The 16,388-nt window shown below is 42.6% G+C and overlaps 1 protein-coding gene across 1 annotated transcript; it reads right to left on the bottom strand.

Annotated features, from left to right (window-relative positions):
- Positions 1-3,721: 3,721 nt before the first annotated feature.
- LOC117042252 (zinc finger protein OZF-like) lies at positions 3,722-13,756 on the bottom strand. Its single transcript, XM_033141775.1, has 3 exons — positions 13,688-13,756; positions 13,042-13,168; positions 3,722-5,746 (listed from the first exon to the last, which is right to left on the bottom strand). The coding sequence occupies exons 1-3, from the start codon at positions 13,700-13,702 to the stop codon at positions 4,251-4,253; spliced, it is 1,638 nt and encodes a 545-aa protein (XP_032997666.1). The 5' UTR covers positions 13,703-13,756; the 3' UTR covers positions 3,722-4,250.
- Between the last annotated feature and the right edge of the window lie 2,632 nt (positions 13,757-16,388).

Below are 16,388 nucleotides of genomic sequence, written 5' to 3'. Positions count from 1 at the left end.
GGAGATAACCAGAGCATGCACCACTCTGGCGAGACAGTCTGCAGGCAAGTAGGGTCTCATCCTGCGTACCAGATGGAGCTGGTAGACTGCCGCCCTGGACACAGAATTAACCTGTGCCTCCATGGACAGCTGAGAGTCCAAAATGACTCCCAGGCTGCGCACCTGCTCCTTTAGGGGCACAGTTCCCCCATTCAGGACCAGGGAATCCTCCACACCTGCCCTCCTCCTGTCCCCCAAAAACTTATTCTATAAATTAAGTCTGCAAGCTGTACATATTCCATTAGTTTTAAGTTTCCATTCTTCTTGGTTGGGACCTCACTCAAGCCACAGGCCACTCCAGTGGCATACATGAATCGCAGTGGTACCTCGGTTGTCGAATATAATCGTTCCGGAAGTTCTGAAATGTTTGACGACCGAGGCGCAAAGAAAGGGCGGTCGGCAAATTCCATTGAGAAAATTGAAAAACGCCTTGGAAGCTGTTTGATTTCTAAGGTGTGTTTGGAAATGGAAGTATTTACTCCCGGGTGTTTGACATTCAAAAACCGAAACGTTCGACAACCAAGGCACCACTGTATATCATTCCCCAATACTCTCTTTACAAGTCCACCACATATGATAAAATGTACCCTAAACTTCATTACATCTCCAGCACTTAATCTGATTCAGACTTGCACATTTTAGCAAGTCTGCTCCAAGTTAAATACCATCTGGAAATTATTTTCAGGTAGTTCTCCTTCAAAGAATTACATGCTGTGTACTTCAAAACGCTCTTCCACAGATTTCCCCAGAATTTATATCCTAGATCTATTGCCCAGAGTGTCATAGAAGCTTGTTACGCCGGTAATTTCCGTAACAAGCTTTAACAAGCTCATCTTTTGTTTCCCAATCTAACAACAGATTGTACATTTTGTAAAAGTTCTTTTTCAAATGGTGAGCTTTGGTCCCCCCCCAAAAAAAAAGTATTTTCCTGTTTTTTTTAAATGATATTTGTTTGTTTGATGATATTGTAGCAAAGTCAGAACTCTACTCTCAAACTCTTTAAGTTATTAAGCTGAATCTCTATCAGGACTCTGATAGATGCTTATGTATGATTTAGTTACAGGTGGGTAGCCGTGTTGGTCTGCCATAGTCAAAACAAAATCGAAAATTCTTTCTAGTAGCACCTTAGAGACCAACTGAGTTTGTTTCTGGTATCTGAAGAAGTGTGCATGCACACGAAAGCTCATACCAGAAACAAACTCAGTTGGTCTCTAAGGTGCTACTAGAAAGAATTTTCGATTTTGTTTTGACTATGTATGATTTGTAACCATTATGCTGAAGACAGACCATAGACACTGGCTCCCCAGGGCCCTGGCTGCCCCAGCCCCCACATCCACCCAATGGAGGGGCTGGGCACCCACAACTTTTGCGCCAGGGCCGTGCATGGCACAGTGGGGGCATGAGTGCCCAATGTCACTGCATGCCGCTGGGCATGGTGACGTCAGACACACATCCCCCGCAGCAGCCCCAGACACCCAGTCCCTGTTGAATGGTTTATTATAGGTTCATTATTATTCCACAAAATGTATACCTCTTAAAAAGTTGCCTAATGATCTTTTAACACCGGATCATGTATCTGGCGTGCTCTTAAATGAGTTTGACCGCAGACAGACTGTTAAAGAAAGCCGGGGCAAAGCTGTTGAAAATGTAAATCTCATGACCTAGTTTTGCAAATGTGAGGGAGTACAGCAGTTGTTAATTGAGCTGTAAATGTAGTATATAAGGAGCGTGGTGTCCTCTTCTCTAAACCCTGGGTGGGTCACTGGTTTGTGGGATTTTGTAATCTTAGTGTAATTTCATTTTTTCTATCATTAAAAACCATTTTAAATACGTGTCGTTTCCTCAGAATATCTTCCGCACAGCAGTTGCTCCGCTGAATTTTTATAACGGTCCCGGGGACAAGCCAGCGGGCCTGAGACCAAGAGTAAAAGAATTCTGTCTGTACTTGGGTGTTTCCTGTGATTTATTTCCATTCTCCGGACCAGATTTGCGACTCCTGCACATTTGGAAGCTGCATGTTACTCTACTACAAAGGGCCAAGTGCTATGGGCGCAGGTTGTTCCCACCTCATAACAACAGGTTTTGGTTATGGGGCTTTCCCCCATGGGTTGTGGGTGACTGACTCAAACCCTAACAAGAAGTTCCCCTTTAACATTTTGATACAATTCCTGCAATGGTTGTTTAAGTCCAGTTTAGAAGCTGGGTGTCCCAGTCCAGGCACAGGAACCTGTTAGGATTGTCCTACTCTTGTGTAGGACCCTGGCAGAGACACATGCCCGACTGGCATGTTCTCTCCCTCCTGGTCAATCGTTCAAAAGCTTGCTCCAACCCGAACATCACAGCGACTGATGCCTTGGAGACATCAGCACACTCAGGGATCCGCAGAGTCTTCGCCGTTTGCATAACAAACTCAGTAGCACAGCATTTTGGTTAATCTACATTTAGCCATACTAGCTGACCCGGCCACGCGTTGCTGTGGTTCATTTTGTGAAATGGAAAAGGAAGATGTAAAAGAGAAAGCGCATGCCTCCCCACAGCTTATCCTGTTTAACTCCTGCCTGCCTCCTCTCCGTATTTCCCCTTTTCACTTGCCTCCCCACAGCTTCTCCCGTTGAACTCCCACCTGCCTCCTGTTTGTCTTCCCCCCTTTTTGCCTGCCTCCCCACAGCTTCTCCTGTTGAACTTCTGCCTGCCTCCTGCTTGTCTTTCCGTTTTTGCCTTCCTCCCCACAGCTTCTCCCGTTGAACTCCCGCCTGCCTCCTGTTTGTCTTTCCCCCATTTTAGCCTTCCTCCCCACAGCTTATCCCGTTGAACTTTTACTATCTCCTCCCCCCTCTGGAAACCTGATACATGGTACAGTCCGCTCTGGCATTGAGCCTGGGGTCAGAAGGGACCATAACGATGCAAAGAGGGGTGATGGGGAACTGGTAGGGTCCTTATACATTTGTGTGCGGTGCTTTTTCCTCTTCTGATAACTGGAGTTTCATTTGTAAAGCAATACAGCAGTGCAAAAAGGATTTTGTGTGGATACAGGATAGGGAGCGAAGCATAGTTGCTGAGCTTTCTCATCCTACATCCCCCCCGCCATAAGGAATGGTATGGCCCAGGCCTAAAAACCTTTTCCTGCCTGGAGCTGAAACTACTAAGAATGTTTCTGTCTGGGGAAGGAGAGTTTAGGCCTTCCTCTTAACTTGTTTTTTTTTGGCAGTAAGTCACTTGGCAGAGGCTGGGGCTAGGGAGATTAATAGGGGGTTGTCCCTGCTGTCTGAAAATGTCTGACTGAGGTGAAGGAGGTTTTTTGGTCGGCGCACAGTCTGTGACGCTGCCCTGCGACCAGCCTTTCTATTGGTTGTTGTTCAGTCTTAAGTTCTGTTGCTGGTGACACGTAATGTGCGCGCCCTTTTTTTGGCCTTTATTCTATATTTTAGGCATGATAGGTGCGGTTTTGTTGAATTTTTATTATGTCAGATCCTTCCCCCATGGTCATGTTACGCTTTGTCCTAAATTTGATGTGGTCCAGTGGTTACAGAGCAAGGTGGGGCCGGATGCGCACGCAATGGGAACATTTTTATATATAGATAATACACATGGAGCATTCTGCTTTAGCTCCTTCCTCTTTCTCATCAGACAGGAAAAAAGAGAAAGGACAATAGTCCTACTTCACGGAACACTAATACCAAAAAACATCCTGTCTCTGTCACTTCCCACACTGTGGAATGAAAACATACACCGTCATGTGATAGACAACAATCCTATGACTGCAGACACAGGGAATGAATCTCCAACAGAACCGTGATCTGCCAGATTCATCTTTGGCAGCAGCAAAGCCCAGCGTCGTGGCCCCTGTCTTTGGAGCAATGATCCATCCTTTCAGGAACTTCTGAAATGTTTTATTTTGATTTCATGTGGTTGTTTTGATGACTGTGCTATATGCTTGCCATTGTTCACTTTGCAACATATACAATTGGAGAAGATCAGCAAGACAATCCTAGACCTAACATTCCCACAGAGAAAAGCCTAAATTCAACACCTTGGCAATTGACTTCTGCCCTGCAGATCTGGATACATAATATGAATAATATTGGACACCAGGATTGCATTCCATGGATTTGAGAGGCAAGGCTGACTTCTTTGCTGGGTTGAAGAAGCACAAACACACTCTTACGATATAAATTAAAGTCTTCTAAAATAAATTTACAACAAAGCGAATGCTATGGTTTCTCCCCACTGTGAGTTATTTGATGAGAAGAGAGAGTAGAGGTGTGACTGAAACTCTTTCCAAATTCCAAGCACTGATAGGTTTTCTCTCCTATATGAATTATTCGATGGGAAGTGAGAGTCTTACTGTGACTGAAGCTCTTTCCACATTCCAAGCACTGATAAGGTTTCTCCCCCGTATGAATTATTTGATGGGAAGTGAGACTATCCTTCCGACTGAAGCTCTTTCCACATTCCAAGCACTGATAGGATTTCTCCCCTGTATGAATTCTTTGATGGGAAGTGAGATTATCCTTCCGATTGAAGCTCTTTCCACATTCCAAGCACTGATAGGATTTCTCCCCCGTATGAATTCTTTGATGGGAAGTGAGACTATCCTTCCGACTGAAGCTCTTTCCACATTCCAAGCACTGATAGGTTTTCTCTCCTGTATGAATTCTTTGGTGGGAAGTGAGATGTACACTTTGACGGAAGCTCTTTCCACATTCCAAGCATTGATAGGGTTTCTCCCCCGTATGAATTCTTTGATGGGAAGTGAGACTATCCTTCCGACTGAAGCTCTTTCCACATTCCAAGCACTGATAGGTTTTCTCTCCTGTATGAATTATTCGATGGGAAGTGAGAGTCTTACTGTGACAGAAGCTCTTTCCACATTCCAAGCACTGATAGGGTTTCTCCCCTGTATGAATTCTTTGATGGGTAGTGAGATTACTCATATCACTGAAGCTCTTTCCACATTCCAAGCACTGATAGGGTTTCTCCCCTGTATGAATTCTTTGATGGGAAGTGAGATGTACACTTTGACGGAAGCTCTTTCCACATTCCAAGCACTGATAGGTTTTCTCTCCTGTATGAATTCTTTGGTGGGTAGTGAGATTTCTCATATCACTGAATCTCTTTCCACATTCCAAGCACTGATAGGTTTTCTCTCCTGTATGAATTCTTTGGTGGGAAGTGAGCTGGTCCTTCCGAGTGAAGCTCTTTCCACATTCCAAGCACTGATAGGATTTCTCCCCCGTATGAATTCTTTGGTGGGAAGTGAGACTATCCTTCCGAGTGAAGCTCTTTCCACATTCAAAGCACTGATAGGATTTCTCCCCTGTATGAATTCTTTGATGGGAAGTGAGATTATCCTTCCGATTGAAGCTCTTTCCACATTCCAAGCACTGATAGGATTTCTCCCCCGTATGAATTCTTTGATGGGAAGTGAGACTATCCTTCCGACTGAAGCTCTTTCCACATTCCAAGCACTGATAGGTTTTCTCTCCTGTATGAATTCTTTGGTGGGAAGTGAGACTGTGGCTCTGACTGAAGCTCTTTCCACATTCCAAGCCCTGATAGGATTTATTTGTAATGGGATTTCTTTGATGAGAAGTGGACTGGGAGCTCTGACTAAAGTTATCTTCACAATCTGAGTATTTATATGGCTTCTCTAAGGTGTTGATTCTTTCTTGGTCCCCCTTGTTATTAATTTCCATTTCATCATCCCCTGCAATGAAAAAAACAAATTTAAAAAAAATATTAATATTTTATTGAAAGATTATTAATTCATAAAGAAATTATATGATAAGAGAAAGGAATAAAAAGAGAAAATAATTTTTAAGAGGGGGAAATTGTGGGAAAATGCGGTGTAATAGGCTAAGTAGGTTACTATATTCTATAGGCTATACTGTAATAGGTTATTATATACGTATTACCAGTAAGTGGTAAAGTGGTATTGTTACACTAATACAGTATGTGTATGTGTGTGTATATATATATATGTGTGTGTGTATGTGTGTGTGTGAATTTATTAGATTTTTATTAATACAACAAAAAACAACACTACAAAAATTATAAAAATACAAAAATACAAATACAAAAATACTACAAATACAAAAAATCAAAACTAAAAATATAAACAAAAACAGAACACACTTATTTAACTATCCTTATAACATTTTCTAACTTCTTTAGGGGACCTCCTCACATCCTCTCTTTCAGCGTCCATTGCAAATCCTCTTTAGTAATTTTATAACATTATAAAATCATCATTCTCCTCTAATCTTAATCCTTATAAACATAAAATATCTAATTATTATTTCCTATGTTAAACTAATTAAATTAATAACTGTAAACTTATATATCCACTGATTTCAATCTCAAATCTCAATCTTTTCACGCCGTTTCAAATAGTCTTTAAATTTCTTCCAATCCTCCTGCACCGCTTCTTCCCTCTGGTCTCGGAGTTTCCCGGTCAGTTCCGCGAGTTCCATATATTCAATCATTTTCATCTGCCAATCTTCCACTGTTGGTAATTCTTCAGTTTTCCAGTTTTTAGCTATTAAAAAATGTTCTGTCCTTGTTGGAGATTTCATAGTTGGTCATGCCCAGCAGAAAGGCCTCTGGTTTTTTACTGAATGTGTTTTTCAACACCTTTTTAAGTTCATTATATATCTTCCCCAGAAGTCCTTTACCTTTGGGCACGTCCACCACATATGAAAGAAGGTACCTTCCACTTGTTAACATTTCCAACAATTATTACTTAAACCATGATACGTTTTGGCTAACTTAACTGGAGTTAGATACCATCTATAAATCATTTTCATGATGTTTTCTCTTAACATATTACATGCAGTAAACTTAATACCTTCTCTCCACAATTTCTCCCAATCTTCCAACATTATATTATGTCCAACATCTTTTGCCCAGTCAATCATTACCGATTTAACCGTTTCATCTTTCGTATGCCACTCTAGCAACAAATTGTACATTCTGGAAATATTTTTAGTATTTAGTTCTATCAACTCCGTTTCCAACTTGGATTTCTCTGACTGAAAGCCTTGTTTCTTATCCAATTTATAAACTTCATTTATCTGGTAGTATTGCAGCCAGTCAGATACTTTCCCTTTCAATTGCTCATAACTCTTCAATTTAAAGTTCTGACCTTCTTGTTCTAATATATCAGCATATTTCGGCCAATTAGCAGGCATATTGTGTCTTTTGTAGGCCTTCGCCTCTACTGGAGATACCCATCTGGGGGGTCTTTCTTTCTAACAAATCTTTATTCCGCATCCAAAACTGATACAATGCATTCCTAATAATGTGAGATTTAAAGGCTTTGTGGGTCCTAACCTTGTCATACCAAAGATAAGCATGCCAACCAAATACATTGTCATGTCCTTCCAAGTCTAAAACATCAGAATTCTCTAACTTAAACCAATCCTTTAGCCAGCAAAAGGCTGCAGCTTCAAAGTATATCCTGAGATCTAGCAGTGAGAATCCACCTCTTTCCTTAGAGTCTGTCAAAATCTTATATTTTATCCTTGGTTTCTTCCCCTGCCAGATAAATTTTGACAAATCCTTTTGCCACCTTTTGAAGTAATCTACCTTATCAATAATTGGAAGAACTTGAAATAAAAACAACATCTTTGGCAGTACATTCATCTTAATAACAGCAATTCTGCCCATTAAAGACAGTTTCAATCTTGACCATATATCCAAGTCTCTTTTAATCTCACTCCACAATTTCTCATAATTGTCTTTGAACAGGTTTAGATTCTTAGGAGTCAAGTTCACCCCCAGATATTTAACCTTGTTAACAAAACTAAGTCCTGTTAGAGTTTGTAACTTCTGTACCTGCATAATTGCTAAGTTCTTGGTTAAAACTTTAGTTTTTGCTTTATTCAGCTTAAATCCTGCTACCTGTCCTAATGATTCAATTATCTCCATTGCCTTAACCACACTGGACTCTGGATCTTGTAAAGACAACACTAAATCGTCTGCAAAGGCTCTCAATTTGTATTCTTTCTCCCCCACCCTAATCCCTTTAATTTTCTGTTCTTTTCTAATCATATTCAGTAGAACCTCCAGGACTGTTTGAAAAAGTAGAGGGGAGATAGGGCAACCTTGTCTCGTTCCTTTCTCTATTCTAATTTCTTCTGATATCACATTGTTTATAATAATTTTTGCTTTTTGTTCTTTATAAATGGCATTTATGCCATTCAGAAATCTTTGACCGACCTCCACCTTTTCCAAATTCTTCTTCATAAAACTCCAAGAAATGTTGTCAAAGGCCTTCTCCGCATCTATAAACATCAATGCAGCTTCTGTGTTTATCTTCTTTTCCAATCTTTCCAGTATATCCACAATATTCCTTGTATTACTATTCAAATGTCTACCAGGTAAAAAACCTGCTTGATCTTTGTGGATATATTCCTTCAAAACTCTTTTTAACCTCGTGGCCAAGACATTTGCAAATATTTTGTAATCCACATTTAGAAGTGATCTTGGTCGGCAATTCTTCATCTGAGTTTTATCTGTTTCAGGTTTTAATATCAATGTGATATATGCTTCTTTCCATGACTCTGGCGCCCAACCTCCCTCTAGCATTCCATTGCAAACTTCCTGCAAAGGTTGAATCAACCAGTCTTTCAAAGTCTTATAATATTTTGCAATTAGTCCATCTGGTCCTGGGGCTTTACCTATTTTCATTTTGTTAATTGCTTCCTCTATCTCTTGATTTGTAATAGGGTGGTTGAGTATTGTAATCTTATCTTCTGGGATTTTATGCAAACCATTCTTTTCCAAAAACTGTTCTACAGTGCCCTCTTCTTGTTTTTCCTCTTTGTACAATTGTTTGTAAAACTTCTGAAAGCATTTTCTGATCTCCTCTGGATTCTCCACAATTTTGTCTTTTATCTTTATATTTGTGATGGTATTTAATTTCTGTCTTTTCTTTAACTGCCAAGCAAGTAATTTTCCACATTTATTTGCCGATTCAAAAGTTTTCTGTTTCATTAATCTGACTTTCCATTCTATTTCTTGATTAAGTAATTTAGAATACTGGGACTGCAGGATTTTTATTTCTTTCTGTAGTTGTTGATTTGTAGGATGTCCTCTTAATTTTTCTCTTTGACTTTTATTTGTTCCAAAAGTTTTTCTTTTTCCATATTTTGTTCCTTTCTCCTCTTTGCCTTTTCTCTTATGAGGAAACCTCTCATAACTGCCTTACTTGCGTCCCAAACAATTCTTCTTTCCACTTGCATATTCAAATTTATCTGGAAATAGTATTTGATCGTTTTTTGGGCCTCTTCCATAATTTTTGGTGCTCTCAGCAGAGAGTCATCCATTCTCCATCTGAAAGAATCCTTGGAGAAAATTTTCAAGTCCAATTGCACTGCATTGTGATCTGAGCAAGTCTTGGGGCAAATTTCAGTCCATATGTAGTCTAGCTGTGACCAGGACATCTGTGGTTCTGAATAGTATGTTGCCTCTGTTTTGGTGGGATTCTTTAATCTCCATGAGTCTATCAAATCCAGGTTATCCACTATGTCAAAAAAAGTTTTTGGCAGTTTCCCTTCATTTGTAATTTTAGTTCTTTGCGATCTGTCCATCAAAGTGGAAACTGCCCCATTAAAGTCCCCTAGGCAAATAAGATTGTAGTCCAAATAGTCCAATAGGATGTCATGGATTTTCTTGTAAAAAATTGATTTCCCATCATTTGGTGCATAAATACCCAGTATCAAATATTTCTCGCATTACAACGTTATTTCAATTGCAATGTATCTGCCTTCTTCGTCTTTAAACAGTTGTCTTGGATTGAGTTTCTCTTTTGCATAAATCACGACTCCTCTTTTCTTGACTTTGTCAGATGAAATGAATTCTTGTCCTAATTTCTTGTTTTGCAATATCCTTCTATGGTGTCTAGTTACATGGGTCTCTTGCAAACAAATAATATCCAAATTCTTCTTTTCCAATGCATGATTAACTCTGTGTCTTTTGGGTCTCTGGTTCAAACCGTGAACATTCCACGTTAACAGCTTCAAAGTCATTTTATTTACCAGTTCGGGGTCCACCTCCCACAGCTCCTAGTACTTCTTTATCTTCTTCTTCTTGTTCTTCTTGTTGTTCTTCTTTTTCTTCTTCTTCCCCTGTCGCCGAGCCTCCTGGTACTGGTGGGTAGAGTCTTTTCAAATCTAATGATGATCCTTCAAAATCCGATGCGTGCTTGTCCAGAAATTTAATTTTGTCCTCAATTGACCTTATCCTCACTCTTCTTTCCTTGTATCTAAACGTAAGGCCTTGTGGAAACTCCCAGCTGAAAAGAATTTTCCTTCTTCTTAGTTCGGCTGCCAGGTCAGCAAATCCAGATCTCAAATTTAAGAAGTACCTAGGATGTCTTTGTAAATGATAATCGGTTGCTGTTGGACCACCAGGTTGTTTTGATAGTGAAGGCCCAAAATCTGGTCTCTCTGTTGTCTGTTCTGGAACACTATCATGCAGTCATTAACAGTTTTTGTATTCTTTTTACTTTTGGCTCCAAATCTGTAGGCCTTCACAATTGATGTTGCCAATTCATCTTCTTCAAGTTCCCAGAAAGCAGACAATTCTTTAACTAGAAAGTCCTTAAGACTGTCTTGTTCCAACTCTGGAAGATGTCTCAATCTCAAGTTCTGTTCCCTCTCTTTCAGTTGAAGGAAAGCAAGCAACTCCTGTACATCCCTTTGTTGATTTTCAAGCCTTTGTATTTTTACTGTGTCCAAGTCCTCCACTTTTTGCTCCACAGCCGCAATTTTAACTTTAAATTCTTCAGATTCTTTCTTCAATACAGTGACTTCTTTCACAACTTGTTTAATTGTGTCAGTGTTCTCCTGCACTGTTTTATCCATAGCTTTTATCGATTATTCTAATCTATCTGAGGTTGCTTGGATATTAGCTTACAATCTATCCGAAATTGCTTGAATATTAGCATTCACCTTCTCAAAAGCCGCCAGCTCCTGTTCTTCAAATGTTTTAGAGGCAGAAGCTTTCCTTTGTTTCTCTTCCCTGTTTCCTTCCTTTTCTAACTTTGTTTTCAGCCTTGTAGGACCAAGTGGTGGTGTTTCCATTTCAATGCTATCTGCAGCTGGGAGCTCAAGGTCACTTAACTTCTTGTAAGCTGAAACCCAAACAGTCCTCCAAATAGCTCTCAAGGTTGAACCAGGAAATAACAAAGTCCAAAGCACAGTCCTTTTAAAACAATAGTCCTCTAATAGCCAGAGCTCTCTCTTGCCAAAGTACAGAATTCAGTTCTTTTTAGGTTTTTAAACCTCTCAAATATGTCAAGAAAAAAAAGATAGAGTCCACCAACTAACTTTCCACCAAGACAACTACTTAAAATCCAATCTCCAGTGCATATGTCTTTATAGAGTTCAATAGAACAGCAGCAGACTTCAAAATAACAAGTCGGAAGCGAAAGTAGCAAAGAGTCTGTTACAATGTAACAACCGCAGCCCGCTAACTGACCCGGACTCCTTATTCCAGAGGGTGAGCGGTGTCTTCTTAAAGAAATTTGTAATCCACAGGAAGAAATCAGAAATATCCATAAAATTCCAGCCCCAAAGGGGTTTTTCGCAGTCAACAAAATCAGCGCAAAACTTAAAAGCAAGTCTTTCACGGCTTCAGTTCCATTGTATTACTTTCATAGAATCATAGAGTTGGAAGAGACCATAAGGGCCATCCAGTCCAACTCTTGCCACTGTCAGAGAGAGACGGACTTCCTCTTTTACTCTCTTTCCGTTAGCCAAATCTTTAACAACTTTAAAGTCAAATTAAGCTCCAATACTTACGGAGTCCTTTCTTTCAATTGAATTCGAGGAAAAGCAAAGAGCTCAAATAACCGTCAGCAGCCGCTGCTTTGTGTCTCCGGGAAAGTGGTTGATCCTCAGTACTGCACCGAAACTCCGCTCGCTCGAGCAGCCCTTACTAGGGCTTACTCCAGACCCAGCGCGTCTGTTACCCGCTGGATCCCAGGTCTTCAGGACGCTCCTCCTGAAGTTTTTACGGAGGTCCGCAGCAAGGTTGCGGTTCCTCCTAGCCCGAAAACACCGGAGCCCCTCGGAGCCGAGAGAGCTTCCGACTGAACGGAATGGCGCGTCACCGGAAGTCCCCAATACAGAATATATAGACTAATTAGAGCCTCAGGAAGAACAACAATTCACAACTGTTCATTATTCAACATTGCTAATGAACAATTTGAATTATGGTGCTGGAGGAGACTCTTGAGAGTCCCATGGATTGCAAAAAGATCAAACTTATCCATCCTTAAAGAAATCAGCCCTGAGTGCTCACTGGAAGGACAGATCCTGAAGCTGAGGCTCCAGTACTTTGGCCACCTCATGAGAAGAGAAGACTCCCTGGAAAAGACTCTGATGTTGGGAAAGATGGAGGGCACAAGGAGAAGGAGATGACAGAGGATGAGATGGTTGGACTGTGTTCTCGAAGCGACTAGCATGAGTTTGGCCAAACTGCGGGAGGCAGTGAAAGATAGGCGTGCCTGGGGTGCTCTGGTCCATGGGGTCATGAAGAGTCGGACACGACTGAATGACTGAACAACAACAATGAACAATCATGAAAGAGGAAGAACTGAAGGTAATTAGATGAGAGTTCTTACTATGGAGTTCTTGCCTTTGTTGGCTTGTATTAGCTGAAATATTTATGGGAACGTGAGATTCAGTTAATTTTGTTTGGCCCAGTCACAGAATCTGCTCTGTATCTATTGTCAGTTATCTCTTTGGTCAACAAAAACCAACATAAGCAAAAACACTAATCTGGCAGGAGCTACTTCAACCTCCCTACCCACTCTGACGGATATTCACAGACAACACCGCCAATCGCCCTCCATTCCAAGTGATTGGGGGGGTGCGTTAGATTTCCAGGTGGTGTAGGTAGCGCTACTGAGTTCCATCCAAAACTTGCAGATTCATCACAAGGAGAGATATATGGAATTTCAAAACAGAAAGGATTGTCCGCAGAGAGCCTTACCCAGAGAATCCAGGAGTCCACGATTCTCCTCCATGACCTCCTTATGCAGAGCTCTCTGGTTAGGATGCAGCAATGCCCACTCCTCGTCCGTGAAATGAACAGTGACATCCTCAAAGCACACCAGATCCTAAACGAAAAAGGGAAATGTCCTCCTCTTAGACAGCATAAAGGTGATCTACCACACATTGCTCTGTTATTTTCTGTCTGTTAATTGTGTTGTTTAAATGGGATTGTTTTGCTCCACGTCATATAAATGCTTATTTTAACATCTCGCTGGAATTACTTTATTTTAATGATGGGTCCTAATCTTTGTGTAAATGGGTGGAACTCCACATTTTGTTCTTCCAAGAATTCTGGCTCCCTCACCCCTCAACCTCTCTCCCAATGTTGTGTAGTGGTTAAGAGCAGTGGACTCGTAATCTGGTGAACCGGGTTCGCGTCCCCGCTCCTCCACATGCAGCTGCTTGGTGACCTTGGGCTAGTCACACTTCTTTGAAGTCTCTCAGCCCCACTCACCTCACAGAGGGGGAAGGGAAAGGAGAATGTTAGCCTCTTTGAGACTCCTTTGGGTAGTGATAAAGCGGGATATCAAATCCAAACTCCTCTTCTTTCTTCTTCCCCTCCCTACAAGTTTCCTGCCCCCTACCTGATCTGCTTCCATAGCCGCTGCTTCCCCTTCGCCACCATGAAAAGACGGATGAGGAGGTCTTGCTGGCATCCACCTTTCACCTGCCAGAGACAAAGGGAAGTGGGAAGCCATGAATGCCTCCTTCTCTCCGAGGTTCAGGAATGCATCTCTAACTACAGATGGACCTTTGAAGAAGTCTCCTATTGAGTGCCTTTTGACATTTCTATATTTTTCATATTTTAGTTGTGTAAAAATACATTTCTCCTCCTTTGGGCTCTTGGCCCCAACAGCCTCCACTGGTGGAGGAAAGGAGGGGCAAGGGGAGTGTAGCACCGCTGGCACCATCATCCCAGTGGGCTGCCATTGCGGCCGCTTCCGGACTTGTGCCGTGCACTCCCCCGCGTGCCGGGGCCACACCCCCAGAATGCGCACCATGCCCCCGGGAAACACCCCACGCCCCTGCGGGTGGCATTCAGCGCCCTACGGGCAGTGTGCCATGCCCCCAGGATGTGCACCAGCCACGTCCCCACTTGTTCTCCACTCCCCCTGCCAGAGCATGCAGCTCCGCCCGCCACTGACAGCGGAAAAGAACTAACAGATTAGTTTATAAATCCCCACAATGTGACCAAGGAGAGAAATAACTCCCTCCTTACCTAGTGGTCTCTCCCTGGTGTCCATCGGAGTCCTCTCTGCCTCAGAGGAATCAGGACCCATTTCTGCCATCATATCCTTTCCCTGAAAGAGCAACAAAGATTCAAAAGAGAGAATGGAGAGAAGGATTAGAAAAGGATTTTGCAGAGGCAAACACTTTAGGGGTATCAGATCTTATTCCTTGGATCCTATCTATAAAGGGATGGGGCATGAGTACCGCATTTTGGGATACTCTTCCTCTGGTTTGGAGCCCCTTGGGAGTTTCCAGAGGAAAGTCTCTCTCACCTGCTGGTCTGCCTGCTTTCTCTCCTCTGCCTGACTCAGGAGGAAACCTTCAGCCAGGGCCACTGCCTGGGAACTGGTCTCTGCTCTGCATTCCCTCACCCAACTCTCCATCTCTGGTGGAAGGACAGTCAGGAACTGCTCCAAGATCACCAGGTCCAGCATTTGAGCTTTCGTTTTCCTTTCTGGCTTCAGCCACTGACAGACAAGGCGGTAGAGTTGGCTGCAAACCTCTCGGGGTCCTTCGGCCTCCTGGCAGCAGAACTGCCTGAGCTGCTGGCTGTGCACATCTGAGCGGAGGGTATCCTCCTCACCCAGGATCTTCCACACAGAGTTTTCCCATAATCCCCCGCTGCTCCCATCTTCAATGGCCTGGCCTCTTCCTGCTTTAGGGCCAGCCAAGTCTTGCTCATCCATCTCTGCTTTCAGGAAGCTCCCAAGAGATCAGAAAGAGTCCCTTTTTTCTTCTGCAAAGTTCTTCCTGTCCGAATTAGAGGTGCTGGCAAACCCTACAAAGCAAAGGCATTGTTCTGTTATAAAATGGCACTCTGTCAGGATCAGAAAAATACCCCCAGACAAACGTGGGTGACTTTTGCTAGCCATCAAGACTCTGAACTTATTGTGATTGTAAGTTGTTTTAAGCTGTTTTTAAACTTGATTTGTGGGTGGCCAAACTGCGGGAGGCAGTGGAGGATAGGGGTGTCTGGCGTGCTCTGGTCCATGGGGTCACGAAGAGACTGAACAACAACAACAAACTTGATTACAGCACCATGAGAGAAAAATAAAGACTCGGGGGGACGGGAAACACCATTTTTCTCAATCTGGCTGATCTAAATTGAAATATAAGTATAGCAATAGTAATATACTACTACTACTACTACTACTACTACTACTACAATTATGCTGCCCAGCTGACTAGGTTGCCTCAGCGGCTTCCAATAAGATGAACATCAAACACAGTAAGGCAACAAAGATTTAAAACTTTTCTTCATCAATAGAGCAATTGTTCTCCTCGCTTTGAATCCCATCCCCCGAATTCATCAATAGACCAACACTTTATACTGTTTCATTGGTAGCACCAGTGGAAAAATGACTTACTCACACTTAATGTAAGCACAACCGCAAGGGATCCTGACCAGGCGTTTGACTATGGGATGTGGATTGCTAATCTGTTAATTATTCTCTATGCTGTTTCGCCTTTTTCTGTTCCAGCCAATTCACCAACCCAGAACTCAATACAGTGGACACTAATAATGAAACATATGTCACAGACACATTTATTATGCTATTTTGTGACATACAAATGATGGGAGAGGATTTACAATCAGAGAACCACTGAATGGGAAGGGACCCTGAGGGCCATCTAGTCCAGCCCCTTGTGATGCAGGAATCTTCACCCAAATTTAGGCACAAACCAAGTAACACCCTCCCTAGGGGGAAAGGCTGTGCCAGAAGCAAAGGGCGGCCTGGTGGGGGCTCCTCCCTCGGAGGGGGGGTTTCAATGGCATGCCCCCTTTTCCCCCCCCAAAGGGGCAAAGGAAGAACAGAGAGGAAGGGGGAGGATGCTCCTTGACTTGGGGGTCTCCCCCCCTTGCAGAAGCTGACCCCTTGGGCATCCTCCCCCTGTAGCCCTGGGACCCCCCCCCCTTCTCCCCCAGGCGCCCCAAGGGGAAAGAGAGAGGAGACTCACTGGATCCCAGGAGGGGCCACCGAGGCAGCCTTGGCAGAGGACAAAGGAGGAGGGGCTTCCACTCTGGAGGACCTGGCACGCCCCTCCGCACTTCCT

This window comes from Lacerta agilis, chromosome 2 (assembly GCF_009819535.1).
Source record: "Lacerta agilis isolate rLacAgi1 chromosome 2, rLacAgi1.pri, whole genome shotgun sequence".
Lineage (NCBI taxonomy): Eukaryota > Metazoa > Chordata > Lepidosauria > Squamata > Lacertidae > Lacerta > Lacerta agilis.
This window is presented reverse-complemented; position numbering and strand designations above follow the sequence as displayed.